The sequence below is a fragment of the Mustela nivalis genome (assembly GCF_964662115.1).
Source record: "Mustela nivalis genome assembly, chromosome: 8".
Taxonomy (NCBI): Eukaryota; Metazoa; Chordata; class Mammalia; order Carnivora; family Mustelidae; genus Mustela; species Mustela nivalis.
The window spans coordinates 29666752-29683825 of record NC_139027.1 but is presented as its reverse complement, the minus strand read 5'-3'; the positions used below and the strand labels follow the sequence as shown (position 1 = coordinate 29683825).

At 38.4% G+C, this 17074-nt stretch overlaps 1 protein-coding gene across 4 annotated transcripts in view; it reads left to right on the top strand.

Annotated features, from left to right (window-relative positions):
* Positions 1-314: 314 nt before the first annotated feature.
* The window catches only part of PRKD3 (protein kinase D3), an 82375-nt gene continuing 65615 nt past the window's right edge, over positions 315-17074 (top strand). The window contains exons 1-2 of one of the 4 annotated variants that reach the window (XM_082745654.1): positions 315-497; positions 8530-9477. In XM_082745654.1, the coding sequence (XP_082601780.1) occupies positions 9190-9477 (288 nt within the window). In that variant the 5' untranslated portion in view covers positions 315-497; positions 8530-9189. Of the gene's footprint in view, positions 498-715; positions 1010-8529; positions 9478-17074 lie in introns of those variants that run through there. The other 3 variants (XM_082745656.1, XM_082745655.1, XM_082745657.1) reach the window with 3 other exon arrangements.

Sequence of the window (17074 nt, the reverse complement as noted above, 5' to 3'; positions counted from 1 at the left end):
CTCTCTGCTGTGGACCCCTTCCGAGTCCCCCATTCAAGTTGTCACCTCTTGGTTCCTTGCCACCGTGGCCTCCGTCAGAGCGGACGATAAAAGAGAAAAAGGCAATGGTGGGTTCGAGTACCGTCTGTAACTGGTTGAAATACACGGTCGCGCCCCGCTCCGCCGCGCCCCCGGAGACACGGGGACGTCCGAGGACGCAGAGCCCTCGCTGCCTGCACAGTGCAAAGGCACAGTAGCATCCCCGCGCGGCTACCACCCGCTCGGGCCCGCCCGGAAACTACAGCTCCCGGCAGGCCCCGCGCCGGCCGCGCGCCCCCGCCCCGCACGCCCCGGCCCCCCGCCCCCGGGCCTCGGGACGGGACGGGGAGGAGGGAGGGAGGAAGGGGCGCCAGCGGCGGGCGGGATCCTGCGAGGCGCGTGAAGCCTTGCTGGCGCCTCGTCTGGGATCCAGACGCTGGCGGCCGCGGAGTTTCTCACGACCGGCGGAGCCCGCCTCCGTAAGTAGTCGCCTCAGGGAGCGCGGATCAGACACCGAAAAAGTTAGCGCCGCCGCGGCCGCCGCTTTGTTCTCGCGGCCCGTCGGGTGAGGCGGCGGCGGCGGCCCCTCCCCCACCCCCCCGCCCGCACGCGGCGGCGGCGGCGGCGGCGGCGACGGCGGGACTCGGGGCCCCGCGCGGGGCTGGGCGGCGACCTCCGGGGCTGGGCGGGAAGTTGGCGGAGCCCGCGGCGGGCGGAGCGGGCGGGGGGCGCCGCGGCGAGCGGGGAGCGCCGGCGCGGCCGCCAGACCGGGCCAAGTTCCGGCGTGGGCGCGGAGGCCAACTTGGGTCCGCGCTCCGCCGGCGACCACCGCGCGCGACGGCTGCGGGAGCAGGCTGTTTCGGGGTTCCTCCGGCCGGTCCCGACGCCAGCCCAGCGACAGTCAAGCTGCCGAATTGGGGATGATCCTTTTTTTTTTTTTTCCCCCTCTCCTATTCATTTCATCACTTCGTGTTGTAGCCGCCTCAAAGGAGTGAGTAAATGGTGCTTAGAGACCGTGTGAGCCCCCACCCCAGTTTCCTGACCGTGCTTAGTTGTGCAAGTTGCAGCCTTGCTCTGAGTTGTTCTCACCCCCGGGAGGTTTTTCTTGCGATGAAACGCTGAGGAGTGCGACTGTTTTCTCTGAGCAGTAACAATAACCACAGACTACTCGATTGCCTGTTGGATATTTTATTTGAAATCATCGCAGCATAGGCCTTACCGACTGCAGGCACGAATATAAAATCAGGCGACAAGCGTGTGTGAGACCCGCAGACTTCTCCATACACAGATTGATGGCTTGGACATAACTGTCTTTTCAACCACACCCATCCCCACAGGAAATAAGATATCGGTGTCATCTTTGATTAGGAAGGATAAGTTACACCCTGAACTACTAGTTGGTACTACACAGCTTTAATGAGCTGTAGCCGCAAGTGAAACAAAAACTTTTAAAATGCCTTGATCTGTACCCTAGAAAATGCTATATTGTGTTAACTCTTACAACTGCTTCTACTTTGTACTTGATGTAGCAGTTCTTCCTGCATTTTTAGCGACAGTGATTTCGCTGAGATCAAGTTTACTTACCAACTTCTAATGCGTCCTCTAATGGATATGAGGACATCCATAAAGGTCCCTGACCTAAGCTGTAGACTTCTGCGTTTTATCGAAAGAACCTTTTCTTCCTCCTGTTAGGATCTGTATTGAGAGCAGGCATGAAAATTCAGCCAGGAAGTTAGAAGTTTTAGTAAAAATATTTTAAACATGTCATGAAGCCTTCATGTTAGGTTTTGCTTCAGCAGGTAATATAGATGTGGTAGATGTGATCAGATAAGCTTGGAGTGTTTGACAGACCAGTTTCCATACTAAGTTCTATAATTTGGTGGATAGCATTTCACTTTTTAGGATGACTCACATTCAAAATGTTGTCTGTTTCATATCTAGAGACTGATTTTTTTAAAGCATCTCAGTAGTGAGTCTTTAAGATACACAAATTTTATGAGCTTTCAGTTTCAATAGATGACATCTTTAAAAGAGAAATTTCTCTCAGTGGGTTGTTTTTCATTTAACACTGGCATATGGAAAAAAAAAGGGGGGGGCTTTAATAAATCAAGCTCTGGGGCATGAAAATTTTTAAATTACATTAGAATTGAAAAAACCAGGGCACCTGGGTGGCTCAGTCGGTTAAACAACTGCTTTTAGCTCAGGTCATGAGCCCAGGGTCCTGGGATCAAGTCCCACATTGGGCTCCCTGCTCAGCGGGGACCCTGCTTTTCCCTCTCCTGCCACTCTCCCTGTGTGTGCTCTCCAGCTCTCTGTCAAATAAGTAAAATGTTTAAAAAAAAAAAAAAGATTTTAAAAAAGAAAAAAATCTTTACATGCACTTTTAAGGGACATTTTCTCATTTTAAAAAAGACTTTTTAAAATTGATGAAAGTACTACCGTATTGAAATTAATTCTTCATTTTTAAAAGAAACTACTTTTGCAGAACTGGCTACATGGGGAAATTATTTGCCAGTACAGATTTTAATTTGGTTTAATAATTTTATGGTTTACAATCATCTGTGCTGGTACTACTTTGAGTCTCCGATTATGTAATTTAAATTGAACTTGTATGTGTGCCTCTTTGGAGCAGTGGAAAAATTTGAGATGATACACTTCGGAGACGTTTTAACTTTAATTTTAGTGCAGAAGAAAAGTTTTCTCCACTTGTATGGTTAGTTTACAGTGACATTGTGTGAGAAATTGCTTACTGGCTGTTAGCCAGTCAGATTTCTCAGATACCACTGGGGCAGAGAGAGGCGATGAAGGTCCATCAAGCCCAGCATAGATTCATACAGCATTGGCCAGATTGGCAGACTGTAATCTTATTATGGGATAAACTTTTCAGTGCCTGAGCAGCCGAGCAGACATGGTGTGCTCTCTGTACTCTCTCTGAGAGTGGAAGGACCGAGATTCAAATATCACTGGTCCAGATGAGCAGAATTTTAGCAGTAAACAATTTAGTTGAATGCTGAGCTCTTAGGAAAAGTATTATATTAATCTAAGGAATAGTTATAATTTTGAAAATCTATAAATAGGTGCCAGGAATGCAACAGACTAGGATTTAAAAAACTCTACCAAGTTATTTGAATTGTTAATACAATACACAATATAAATATATAATATACAATATACAATATAAACACAACACTAGGATTATTAAGCCAGCTTAAGCCTGTATTAAGGCAAAACACAGACATTGACTTCTGGACAGTAGTCAGGATTGCATTGAAAAAGGCCATGTGCTTTTTTACATGCTAAAAGAATACGTGTAGGTATCAAGGATGGGGGGGATGGGTGGGAAGGCCCTCCATTCATTAGCATTCCTGACACACAAAACTAAATTGAACCAGGACAACCCATTACTGGAGGAAGTCATGGTAAATATTATGCTACTCAGAACAAGAAAAACTTTTTTTTTTTGTCAGAGAGAGTGAGCAGAGGCAGACAGAGTGGCAGGCAGAGGCAGAGGAAGAAGTAGGCTTCCTGCTGAGCAAGGAGCCTGGTGTGGGACTCAATCCCAGGATGCTGGGATCATGACCTGAGCGAAGGCAGCTGCTTAACCAACTGAGCCACCCAGGCGTCCCAAGAAAAACATTTTAACTCTTCACTTTAACCTTTACTGATTTACTGATTACCAGAAAGGACACTGGCTGTACTAAATAATGAACTTCCTTATAAAGTATTTAAGAACTGGATTTGTTTTGTCTTCTGGAGCCCTCTTCCCTCTTCTCTCTCCTTCCCTGACTCCTACTTATCCTTTAGGCCTTTGCTTAAGCACCACTTCCTTAAGGTCTCCTCGCGTGAGGCCCCAGTTGAAATTAGGTCCTTTAAGTATACTTTGTCATATCGTTTTTCATAATTTGTAGGTACTTTGCTATTTATGTGAATGGTATTTGGTTAATGTGTGTGTCCCACATCTCACTGTAAGCTCCAGTAGCCATGTCTGTTTTGGTTACTGCTGTATAACCATAGTGTCTCTAGTAACAGTGTGGCAGATATTAGACACTCAGTAAATGTTGAATGAAAATGCTGCTATTTGAGCTTCTAATTAGAGGCTTTGCTAAATTATGAGATATATACATGCAGGCAGGAGGTGAGAGCATGGGAGGGAAAGGTGGATCAACTTGTGATGTTACCATAAAGTAATGGGCCTTTGTTTTACCTTGTCTATAATCATAGGGCAGGGTGGGCTCAAGATTCTTTTAATATTTCATCTTTTGATTCCATTCAGCAGTGGTGATGGATTATATAAGCTCATTTGAATTGGATATGTGACAGATAACTCCCCCAAAGAATATTTGAGATGTTCCAAATAAACATCAGAAATGCTTGCCAACTTACAGCTATTAGAAACAAACATATCTAATTAATATGCAGTTTATAAATTAGTAATTGTCTTGTCTCAGTTTCCTAATTGAGATGTAAAGACAAAATAAAATAGTTATTAAATTTTTTGATACTCATCTTCATATTTTTCATCCTTCATCTTGTTGCATCTTACAGAGCAAATCAGGGTTCCATAAAATAAAAGGAGAACACAGATGGGATGAGTGGGCAGAAGCTAATATGACAGCTCATTTAGTTTCTTCTATTTGTTTTCATGCTGAAACTTGAAAAAAATTTTTTATACAAAGTATAACATATAGTTTATTAATAGTTATAAGTAGTTCTGATAAGTTGGCCGATTGTATTAGACAGTTACGTTACTTGGCTAACAGTAACAGGTATAATAAAATGAAAATTTAGTGGGAAGACATCCATTGAAAATAAATTATTATTGAACACAGCAGCATCTTGTATTTTGAGGTACTTAACCTGAATACAGTATTATTCTTAGATATTTTACTACCTTTTTTATGATAGCTAAGTTTTTTTTAGATTTTATTTATTGATTTGACAGAGACATCGAGAGAGGGAATACAAGCAGGGAGAGGGAGAAGCAGGCTTCCCGCTGAGCAGGGAGCCCTATGGGGACCAAAGACAGAAGCTTAAGGCCTGAGCCACCCAGGTGCCCCTGATAGTAGTTCAGCTTTTGAAACGACTCAGCTTGTCTATGGTAAGTAGCTCATTACCTTAGGAGAAGACCTGTTTTGTTGTTAGGCTTTTGGAGGTGGAATGAAAGAGTAGAAAGAACGTGGGCTTTGGAGTCAGGGAAGCTTTTGTTTGAATCGAGTTCCATGCCATATTAGATGTGAGCAAGCAACTTCTCTGAAACCCTGGCTTCTTTTCAGTAAAACAGAGTTAAATCCCCTAGGGTTCTTGTAAGGATGTAATGAAGTATCGTATCTTAATTGCAGCCTTTGGCATAAAGTAGGACCTTAATTATTAATTTCTTCATGTAATTATTACGAAAATTGTTGCAAGTTACTGAGCACTTAATTGTAAGCCAGGTACTGTTGTAGGTACTTCAGGTGCCTCATCACGTCCTGTGAGGTGAGCAAGTTCTGCTGCTACCTTCATTTTAAACTTCTCTGCAGTAATACTGAGTAAAGCCGATTATTCTCTTAACGCCTTTTTAAATATTATTTGTAAGACCATTATTTGAAGACTGTTATTCTGTTTAGCTTTGTTAAGCATATATTTTCACATGACATTGTCTTAACCTTTAACTGGATGCATGCTTTTAATTACTATTTTTTAATCAGTATAGCTCTTAAAAATGTGGAGTGTAGAAATGAATACAGTGGCGATGTAGGCTGACCAGCAACAGAGTTTACAGATTGATATTAATACATTCTCAGTGTCCTGGTAGGTAGTTTTGCATTGGTTCTTTTAGCCACCAGTTAGCTCTCCTTAAACTCAGGTGACTAACTCCATTTATAAAGAGCTTCTAGGCACCTGGGTGGCTCAGTGGGTTAAGCTGCTTCCTTCGGCTCGGGTCATGATCTCAGGGTCCTGGGATCCTGAGTCCCGCATCGGGCTCTCTGCTCAGCGGGGAGCCTGCTTCCCCCTCTCTCTCTCTCTGCCTGCCTCTCTGTCTGCTTGTGATCTCTCTCTGTCAAATAAATAAAATAAATAAAAATATTTTAAAAAAATCTTATAAAGAGCTTCTAAGTGAGCACTTCATTTCTTCTCCATTGTAAAGCTTTACACTCACTCTTATTACTTTCCACTTTAACTTTGGTTTGTTTCTCCCAGATTGTGTACTCTTGGGATTTTATAAGCATGTCTTCTGTGTCTTTATCTTATAAACAATCAGAATCAATATAGGGTCAAGAGCAGAATTCCAAGGCACGTCCCCTAAAGATTTCTTTCATTTAGGTTGATATAGACCAGTGAACTTATCAACTACACTAATATCCAACTCACACTCAAACAACGTATTTGCAAAAATAGCATAAAAAAAATCTTGAATACTGTTCTGGCCAGAATACACTCCCCCCTCCCCGGCTTTGCTAATTGTGTGATCTTGGGCAAGTACTTTAATTTCTAAGACTTTTTTTCAACTATAAAATAGGTTGTTGCATATGGGATGTTTAGAACAGTGCCTTACAGATAGTTGGAACTCAGTGACTGTAAGTTACTATTATTCTTCGTTCCTGCATCTAACAAGTCTAGTAATCAATCTTTTCCAAGATGTAAATGCAGTGGATTTGGCCTTATTCTGTTTGAATTCATGCTGTCATCTGGAGATTACTTTATTTTCTAAGTATTCAGAAACCACTCATTTTCATAATCTATTCTCACATTTGACTGAAGATTAATATTAAATTTATATGTCTGTGATTTCTGGAATCCACTTCTCCACTTCTGCAGCTCGTAAAATTTGAAGTACATCTGACCAATATCCAGGCCCAGATTATTTCTTTCTGAGCTCTTTCTCTCAAGATTATGAGAGTTGGCTTTGTGATTACACTTGCTGATTGCTTTAGCAGCATAGAATGAATTGCATCTGGAACCAAAGACTTGCACTCATATAAAGTTGTTTTAGTCTCTCATTCACTAGGCTCGGGTTTCAGTTCTCATTGCTCTTCTACAGTTTTAGTTTAAAACGAGAGAAGATAAGCAAAATACAAGTTGAGCAATTCTGCCTTTTCTATGCGCTCTCTCAACCCTAACAACATCTTCTCTGAGCGGTGATTCTCTCAGTTCCTTGTTCTCTTTGACAAATAGTATGTTATTGTGGAGACAGCACTTGGTAAGAAAGTATGAAACTTGGGTCCTAATTCCCACTCTGCCTCTTCTTTTTTTTTTTTTTTTTTTTTCTTAATTTTATTTATTTTTGTGTGAGAGAGAGACCCCATGAGTTGGGCGGGGGGGGGGGTAGTGGGGAGAGGTTGAGCAGAGAGCTCAATGTGGAACTCCATCCCAGGACCTTGGACCATGACCTGAGCCAAAGGCAGACACTTAATCGACTGAGCCACCCAGCTGCTCCCCCCACTCCACTTCTTAATACCCATGTGATGCTGGGCACATTACTTTATATGCTTGTGCTTCTGTTTTTTCATCTGCAGAAATCATATTTGTCTCCAAAGAGATATGCATGAGGTAAAGTTTGTAAAATATTTATAAGATGTTAAGTGCTGTGCCATATAAGGTGGAATGATACTTATTTGAATGTAGCTATAAAAGCTTTTGTTACCTTAAGCAGCTTTTTCTAAGCCTCACTTTTTCCTGAGCTTTCAAATTCCTGTTACCCTATCTGTATGTTTTTGCTCTTCTTTACGGGTTCTGCAGCCACATTGGGTGCTTCCCTCTTTTTCATCATTGGAATTGTGTAAAATTTAGATCCCCTGTGAGCCATTTCACTTAGGTCATTGGGGTCATACCTTTTGTTTTTGAACTGTTCTGTTGTAAACTGTGATACATTTGTAACTGAGCCTAGTGCTCTCTCTTTTTTTACTTTTAGAAACCCTTTATAATATCACTTTTTCCTGTGACCCTGTCATACGTCATTCACATTATAACTGTGCATAGGATGTTCCTTCTGCTTTCTTAGCTTCTGAAAGAAATTTGTCAACAAAGCAAGTCAGTCATATTTTGGTAGAATTAGACTTTTTGATATAAAAAAAGAATACTCTTGGCATGTCTTTATTAGGACAGTATTATACATCTTTCATATGGCTGAGTGGTGTGTGCTTTATTTTTATGATGGTGTCCATTTCAACCTTCTTTTAGTCCTTCCTATTTTTCTTTGTTTTTGTCCTAACTCAGTTGTATATTTATGGGATAAAAGTGTTTGACCTTCAGGTTTCAGGTATTAGGAAGGAGTGCCAGGGACTTGGTGGTGGTGGTGGTGGTGGTGGAGGAGGTGGTGGTGAGCAGGAGGCTCTCCCTAAAATTATACCTCTCTCAAAAAATGTCTCTGATAACTAGGCCCCCCTAAAATGGCTACTCATTAGGATGTCTTGATGTATTACAAACATACAACCAAAACTTATCATTTAAAAAAAATACAGGGATTCTTGCATTTTTAAAATAATGTCAAATGAGTATAAAATATTAAGATGTTTTTAAAATTCCTTCCAGGCTGACTACATTTCAGAAAGCATCAACTTTTCTCAGTGGACCTATTCATCAAGTGAAATATGCCTGTACTGTACTTTGTGCTTCATCATGGAAAAGTTTCCCCCTCCAAAAATGAAAGTAAAGACATTTGAGAAGGTGATTTAAGGTGTGGACATTTGGAAAAGTGTCCCATCAAATCAGTAAACCTCAAGATAAGGGTTAAATAGATTAAGCCTAACCACTTATTTTTTAAATCAGGAGGATTTCATCTTAATAGAAAAACAACTTTTATTCAATATGTATTTTCTGAAATTAAGAGAGAGAGACAAGAGTAGACTTAAAAGAAAATAAATGAAGATGGTTAGTAAAGAAGCAATGTCAATACTTTTCTTATGAAGATAATTCAGTGATGTTAAATCCTTTGCAAATCCCTAGTTGTGGTCCTAAAGACAAGACTCTTTTTTGATGGGACTAATACTAAAGGAAGTCATACCTTTTGTGTATTCAACTCATAGTTGTAGAAGTTACAGTCATTGGCATGAGTGGCTTAAAAGAGGAAATAAAGAAGTGTTCAGTTAAATCCAAAAGTACAGTCATTTTTTTCCTGCTGTGATTTTAAAAACCTCTTCATAACCACTGAAAAAGAATTGACGACTATTTTAAAAGATTAAAGAAAGGCAGATGTCTGCAAACAATTCTCCTCCTTCAGCCCAGAAATCTGTATTACCTGCAACACTTCCTGCTGTGCTTCCAGCTCCTTCTCCATGTTCAAGTCCAAAAACAGGACTCTCTGCCCGACTCTCTAATGGAAGCTTCAGTGCGCCATCACTCACCAACTCCAGAGGCTCAGAGCATACAATTTCATTTCTCCTGCAAATTGGCCTTACACGGGAGAGCGTTACCATCGAAGCCCAGGAACTATCTTTATCTGCTGTCAAGGATCTTGTGTGCTCCATTGTTTATCAGAAGGTATGTGCATGCTATTTATGTCAATAGTTTTTCTAATTAATATTGTCTCTAATGCTTTTCTTTTTTTTTTTTTTTTTCCCTAATGCTTTTCTATAAATTATACATGCAACAGTGAGTTAACATATATGGATCAATTGTTTATATTCTAATTTGGATCATTTTGGAAGAATGCTAATAGACTAGAAGCCTGAAGTCTGAAATTTCAGATTCTAACAACTGGAGTGTTTATCCTTACTTTAAAATACTGCCTATTCAGTAAGAGCAGGAAAATTAAAAAAAAAAAAAAAAGAGCAGGAAAATCCATATAAAATCAGGAGGACTTCAGAAATCTCATTTGGTTTTAGAGAAAATAGGACGCAGAGGGTGCAAGGCATCCAGGTGGCTTACCAAAAGGATGGAACACAGCTGTGGCTGAGTGCCAGGTCCACACCTGTTTTTCCTGGGTGCCCTGTATTCCACCCTTTTTTTGGTACCTTCTTCCTTCCCTTTAGGTTTTGATTTCACCTATACTACCATTTAATACGAGAATACCACTCTCTCTCTCGCTTAAAAAATAGGTAAACAAGTTTTTAATATATGACAATACATAAAAACTTGAAATTGAGGGTGGTTTTATTTTGTTTCCCTTCTGCATACCTCCTGCCCCATACTTTATCATTTTTTAAGGAACCTTAAATGTCTTTAATAGCTAAATGTCTTTAATAATTTTGATTTGCTGGATAAGTGGGTATGTTCTCTATTTTTTCATAGAACTATGTGGTTACATAGTAAGAATTAGTTACATTTTATTTTTAATGGACTGAGCGTATGTTTCAAATTTGTTTGGAACAAATTAGTGTACTTTTTATTTTAAAAATCATATCAGGTGAGATTAATATATTTGTATTCAGGCTTCTCTCACTGTACTGTTTATGTTTTAATTTCTTATGCTTTATATGATTTGTTATTATCTTCTGATGTAGAAATAAGTAATGATCTAAAAATGCTGTGCGGTTTGTAGAAAACAGCCTATGCCTTGTGTGTGGTAACAGTAACTTGTCTCTTGAAATGTGGTTTAAAGATTCAGTTTCCTTTTGTAGATCTGTAGAACCATATGGGTGTCTTTAAGTATTTTTGCTTTTATTTTCCCTTTCATTAAACGTTACAGAGGTTTTTCACAAATATGTTGGCAACTAGCTATTTAATTTAAAGATAAGAATTTATCTTAACTACTGTTTGTAACTTGAATGTTTCCTTTTCATTTGAGCCCACAGAAATTTATAACTAATGTTTTGGTAGAATCTGTATTATTGTTTTTAGTCTTCTAAAATTTCATTTCGTTCTTATGTTCATACAGAGGCATACTGATTTCTACAGGATTATTTTAGCATTTGTTACTTCATCTTTAATGTAGATGTGAGATGTGGGTCAGATGGGTAAACTCTTAGGAGACTGGATTAAACATTGTAATCCATGAAAAAATACAGAAAAAATTCAGTGGTACCAAGGAAATAAGACAGCCAAAAAAATCCATCAGTGTAAACTTTATATAGATGTAAAATAGAATTATTGAATATAGAGCTAGCCAGCATAAAATGGGTATCATAGTAAACTGAATTTGAGTTAACATTAGAATGAAATGGGGATGTATTTGGCAAAAATACATAGTCTGTATAGGCAGAAGCATATTACACATTCCTCTTGATGTTTTCTGGGATCCTAACTGTTGTTTAAGTGTAGTATAAAAGAGTTTTAAGCTTGAAACTATGCCAGCTGTATTTATTTACATTATAACTTTGCACAAGTGATTTGATTTCTTTATAGTTTGCAAATCTATCAGATGATTGAGTTGGGATGATTTCTGGTTGTAATTCCAGTTCATTACAACCAGAAATGATTCTGAATCATTTAATCTGAATTTGGGTCTTCACTGCTAGAGACAGATAAAGGAGAAAGAAGTTTCAAGGGTTGACCTGTTTCAGGCCAAATCAGAATTCTTAAGGGAACCATCTCAGATCCTAAGATTTTCTAGAGATGTTTCATGGATTGCTAACTCATCTGGTGGTTGGAAAAACCAAGTCAGAAGTTCTTTTGCTTTTCACCTTCCCTCTTGTTTTGGGCACTTGCTCACCAGTCTTCCATTTTACACCTATACAACTCCAGGTTTACTGTCAGAACTCTTACGGGCACACCTGCTTTTCTTATATCTATTCTTAGTAACTACATCTACCTGAACCTTCTAAAAGATAGGGTATTGGTTAAATTTTAGGAAATAGGTTAAACAGTTGTCTCTTCCCTCAAAAAATTTACAGTCTACTAAAGGAAACCTATTCATCAGAGTAAGACAGTTAAGTAGAAAGTGGAGTTAAAGAGTGCTCCTCAGGTTGATAAAGGATGTAGAAGACTTCAAACAGAAGTCTTCTTTCCTCATCCTGGTCCTGGGCCAACGCTGCTCTGCATTCTGTTACTATAGTTACACTTTTTTTTTTTTTTTTTTTAGATTTTCATATTAATGAAGTCATAGTATATAGTCTTTTGTTGCTGAGTACTTTCCATTGTATGGACATACTGTAATTTGTTTATTCAATCATCAGTTGATTGATAGAATTTTTTCTAATTTGGGAGCATTATAAATAGAATTGCTTTGAACATTCTCATTCAGATCTCGATTATAGATACATGTTTTCATTTCCTTGGGGTACATATGTAGAAGTAAGATGGCCATATCCTTAACAACACTTGGTATTTCCAGTCTTTTTAATTTAACTGTTCCTGGCTGGTGTGTAGTAATAGCTCCATGTGGTTTTAATTTGCATTTTCCTAATGATGAATGAGATTGGTTATCTGTCCATGAGCTTATTTGCCAAGTTCTTTAACATCTTAGATACAGGTTCTTACCAGATATAAAATGTAGATATTTTCTTCCAGTCTGTGGTTTCTCTTCATCTGTTCTCTCTTTTTTAAAGAGAACTCTCTTTTACTAATCTAAATAATAATCATTTTAAAGGCTACTGTTCAGTCATCTTGATGCATAAAGTTTATAACCAGTTTCTTATTTTGATCATTTACGTTGCTTTTAATTTTCTTCCAGTTTTATGGAGATATAACATTTACAAATTTGTATTAGTTTAAGGTATACAACATAATGATTTGATATGTGTATATTTTGCAGAATGATAACTACAGTAAATGTAGTTAACTTATATCACCTCCCACAGTTAATTCTTTTCTCGTGATGAGAACTTCTAAGGTCTGTTCTACTAGCAGCTTTCAAGTATACAGTAAAGAATTGTTAACTATAGGCATCAAGCCATACATTACGTTGCCAGAATTTATTTATCTTATAACTGGATGTTGGTACCCTTTGACTACCTTCCTGCCCTTTGCTTCTGGTAACCACCAGTCAGTTTCCTTTGTGAGTTAAGTTATAGGAGTTTTCACATATAAGTAAGATCATACAGTAGTTGTCTTGCTCTGCTTGACTTACTTCACTTAACATAATGCTTTCAGGGTCCATCCATGCTGCTGCAAATGGTAGGAGTTCCTTCTTTTTGTGGCTGAATAATATATATATATATATATATATATATATCACAATTTCTTTATTCATTCACCCTTGGGTGGACATTTGGTTCTTTCCATGTCTTGGCAACAGTAAATAATGATGCATTGACCTGGAATGCAGATATCTCTTAGAGGTCGTGATTTCATTTTCTTCAGAAATGGCATTGCTGGATCATATGGTAGTTCTATTTTTAATTTTTTGAGGAATGTCCACATTCCTTTTTTGTTGTTGTTCGTACTGTGTTCTATAGTGGCTGCACAAATTTAGACTCTCACCAGCAGCGCATAAGAGTTCCCTTTCCTCCATATTCTCACCAACACTTTTTATCTCATGCCAGTCTGACAGCCAGGAGGTGATATCTCCCTGTGATTTTAATTTGCATTTTCCTGATGATTAGTGATGTTGAGGACCTTTTATGTGCCTGTTGGCTACCTGTATGTCTTCTTTGGGGGAATGTCTATTCAGTTCTTCTGCCCATCTTTAAATGGGATTGTTTGTTATTGTTTTTGCCATTGAGTTATAGGAGTTCTTTTGGTATTTTGGGTATTTATCAGACACACGATTTGCAAATACTTTTAACCCCTTCTGTAGTTGCCTTTTCATTTTGTCAATGGTTTTCTTGGCTGAGGAGAAGCTTTATAGTTTGATGTAGTCCTGCTTGTTTATTTCTGCTTTTGTTGCCTTTGCTTTTGGTGTCAAATGCAAAGACTCATTGCCAAGAATGATGTCAAGGAATTTATCCCTTATGTTTTTTTTCTGAGAGTTTTGTGGCTTCAGGTCCTACATTCAAGTGTTAAGTCCATTTTGAGTTGATTTTGTGTGCGGTGTAAAATAGGCGTTCGGTTACATTCTTTTGCATTTGGCTGTCCCAGTTCTCCCAGCACCATTTACAGAAAAGACTATTCTTTCCATTGTATATTCTTGATTTCTTTATCATAAATTCATTGGCCATATATGCATAGGCCTATTTCTAGGCTTTCTGTTCTGTAACATTGATTTTATATGTCTATTCTTATGCCAATACCATACTGTTTTGATTACTATAGCTCTAAAGTATAGTTTGAAATCAAGAAACGTAAATGCCTCCAGTTTTGTTTTTCTTTCTCAAAGATTGCTTTGGCTATTCAGGATCTTTTGTGGTTTTATATAATTTTTAAGATTCTTTTTTCTATTTCTGTGGAAAATGCCATTGGAAAATTTGGGGTAGTATGGACATTTTAATAATAACCTGCCAGTCCATGAACATAGAATATTTTTCCATTTATTTGCATCTTCTTCAGTTTCTTTCATTAAGGTTTTACAGATATAATGTTTAGTGTGTAGATCTTTCACCTTCTTGGTTAAATTTATTTATAGGTATTTTCTCCTTTTTGATGCAATTATACATGGGATTGTTAATTTCTCTTTCTGATATTAACCTAGTAGTGTATAAAAAGGGAACTAATTATTGTATATTGATTTTGTATCTGGCAACTTTACTGAATTTGTTCATTAATTCTTTTTAAGATTTTATTTATTCATTTGACAGAGAGAGATCACAAGTAGGCCGAGAGGCAGACAGAGAGAGAGAGAGGAGGAGGAAGCAGGCTCCCCGCTGAGCAGAGAGCCCAATGTGGGACTTGATCCCAGGACCCTGAGATCATGACCTGAGCCGAAGGCAGCGGCTTAACCTGCTGAGCCACCCAGGAGCCCTGTTCATTAATTCTAACAAAATTTTTTGTTGGAGTATTTCATGTCATCTACAAACATAGACAATTTTACTTCTTCCTTTCTGATTTAGATGTCTTTTATTTCTTTTTCTTGCCTAATTGTTCTGGCTAGGACTTCCAGTACTACATTGAATAAAAGTAGCAAGAATGGCAAGGAATAATGTCTTATTCCTGATCTTAGGTTTTTCCACTGAGTATGATGTTAGCTGTGGGCTTGTCGTATACAGCCCCTGTTATGTTAAGGCATGTTTCCTCTATACTTCACTTTATTTAGAGTTTTTGTCATGAATTGATGTTGAATTTTGTCAAATGCTTTTTTTAAAAATTTTAATTTAATTTTGTTTTTTCAGTGTTCCAGAATTCATATGTGCCACACCCAGTGCTCCATGCAATACTGGCCCTCCTTATTACCCACCACCAGGTTTACCCAGTCCCCATCCCCCCTTCCCTCCAAAACCCTTAGTTTGTTTTTCAGAGTCCACAGTCTCTTATGGTTTGTCTCCCCTTCTGATTTTTCTCTCTCCATCTCCCAACGTCCTCTGTGTTATTCCTTACATTCCACAAGTAAGTGAAACCATATGATAATTGGCTCTCTCTGCTTGACTTATTTCACTCAGCATAATCTCTTCCAGTCCCATCCATGTTGATACAAAAGTTGGGTATTCATCCTTTCTGATGGAGGCATAATACGCCATTGTATATATGGACCGTATCTTTATCCATTCGTCTGTTGAAGGGCATGTTGGTTCTTTCCACAGTTTGGTGACTGTAGCCATTGCTGCTATGAACATTGGGGTACAGATGGCTCTTCTTTTCACGACATCTGTATCTTTGCGGTAAATAGTAGTGCAATTGGAGGGTCATAGGGTAGCTCTATTTTTAATTTCTTAGGGAATCTCCACACTGTTTTCCAAAGTGGCTGCACCAACTTGCATTCTCACCAGCAGTGTAAGAGGGTTTCCCTTTCTCCACTTTCTCTCCAACACTTGTTTACTTGCTTGTTGATTTTCGCCATTCTAACTGGTGTAAGGTGGTATCTCAATGTGGTTTTGATTTGAATCTTCACGATAGCTAATGATGATGAACATTTTTTCATATGTCTGTTAGCCATTTGTATGTCTTCTTTGGAGAAGTGTCTTTTCATGTCTTCTGCCCATTTTTTGACGTGATTATCTGTTTTGTGTGTGTTGAGTTTGAGGATTTCTTTTTAATGCCTGTTATGCATCTGTTGAGATGACCATTTACTTTTTATCCTTTATTTTGTTAATACGTTATATCACATTTATTGATTCGCAGATGTTGAATTATCCTCGCATCCCTGGAGTAAATCCCACTTGGTCATGGTGTATGATGCTTTTAAAGTGTTGTTGAATTCAATATTTGAATATTCAGGAATATTTGTTGAGAATATTTGCATCTAGTTCATCAAGAATGTTGAGCTATAATTTTTTTTTTTCATATAGTGTCATTATCTGTCTTTGGTATCAGGGTAATGCTGGCCTCATGAACTTGGAAATGTTCCTTCCTCTTATATGGTTTGGAAGAGTTTGAGAACGATTGGTATTAATTCTTTAAATGTTTGGTAGAATTTGCCAGTGAAGTCATCTGGGTCTTTTTGTTTGTTGGGAGGATTTTGATTACCAATTCAATGTTTTTACTATGAATTCATCTATTAATATTTTCTGCTTGTTCATGATTCAGGCTTGGTAGGTTGTTCTAGAAATTTATCCATTTTTTCCAAGTTTCCAGTTTGTTGGTGTATAATTGTTTATAGCAGTCTTTCATGTTCCTTTGTATTTATGTAGTATCACAGTTTCACTTCTTTGATTTGTAATTTTGAGTCCTCTCTTTTTTTCTTTAAAGATTTGTCTGTTTTGCTTATCTTTAAAAAAAAAAAAACAGCTCTTAGTTTCATTGAACTTTTCTGTTGTTTTCTTAGTCTCTAATTTATTTTCACTATGATCTTTGTTACTTCTTTCCTAATTAAGCTAACTTTGGGCTTAGTTTGTTATTTTTGTAGTTCCTTGAGGTGTAAAGTTAGGTTGTTTACTTGAGAGCTTTTTTCTTTTCTTTTCTTTTAAGATTTTATTTATTTGTTTGACAGAAACAGTGAGAGAGGGAACACAAGCAGGGGAAGTGAAATAGGGAGAAGCAGACTTCCCGCTGATGAGCCCAATGTAGGTCTTGATCCCAGGACCCTGGGATCATGACCTGAGCTGAAGGCAGATGCTTAATGACTGAGCCACCTGTCCCCCTGAGTTCTTTTTTGTAATGTAGGTGTTTACTGCTATAAACTTCTCTCTCAGAACTTCTGCTGCATCCCATAAGTTTTAATATATGTATT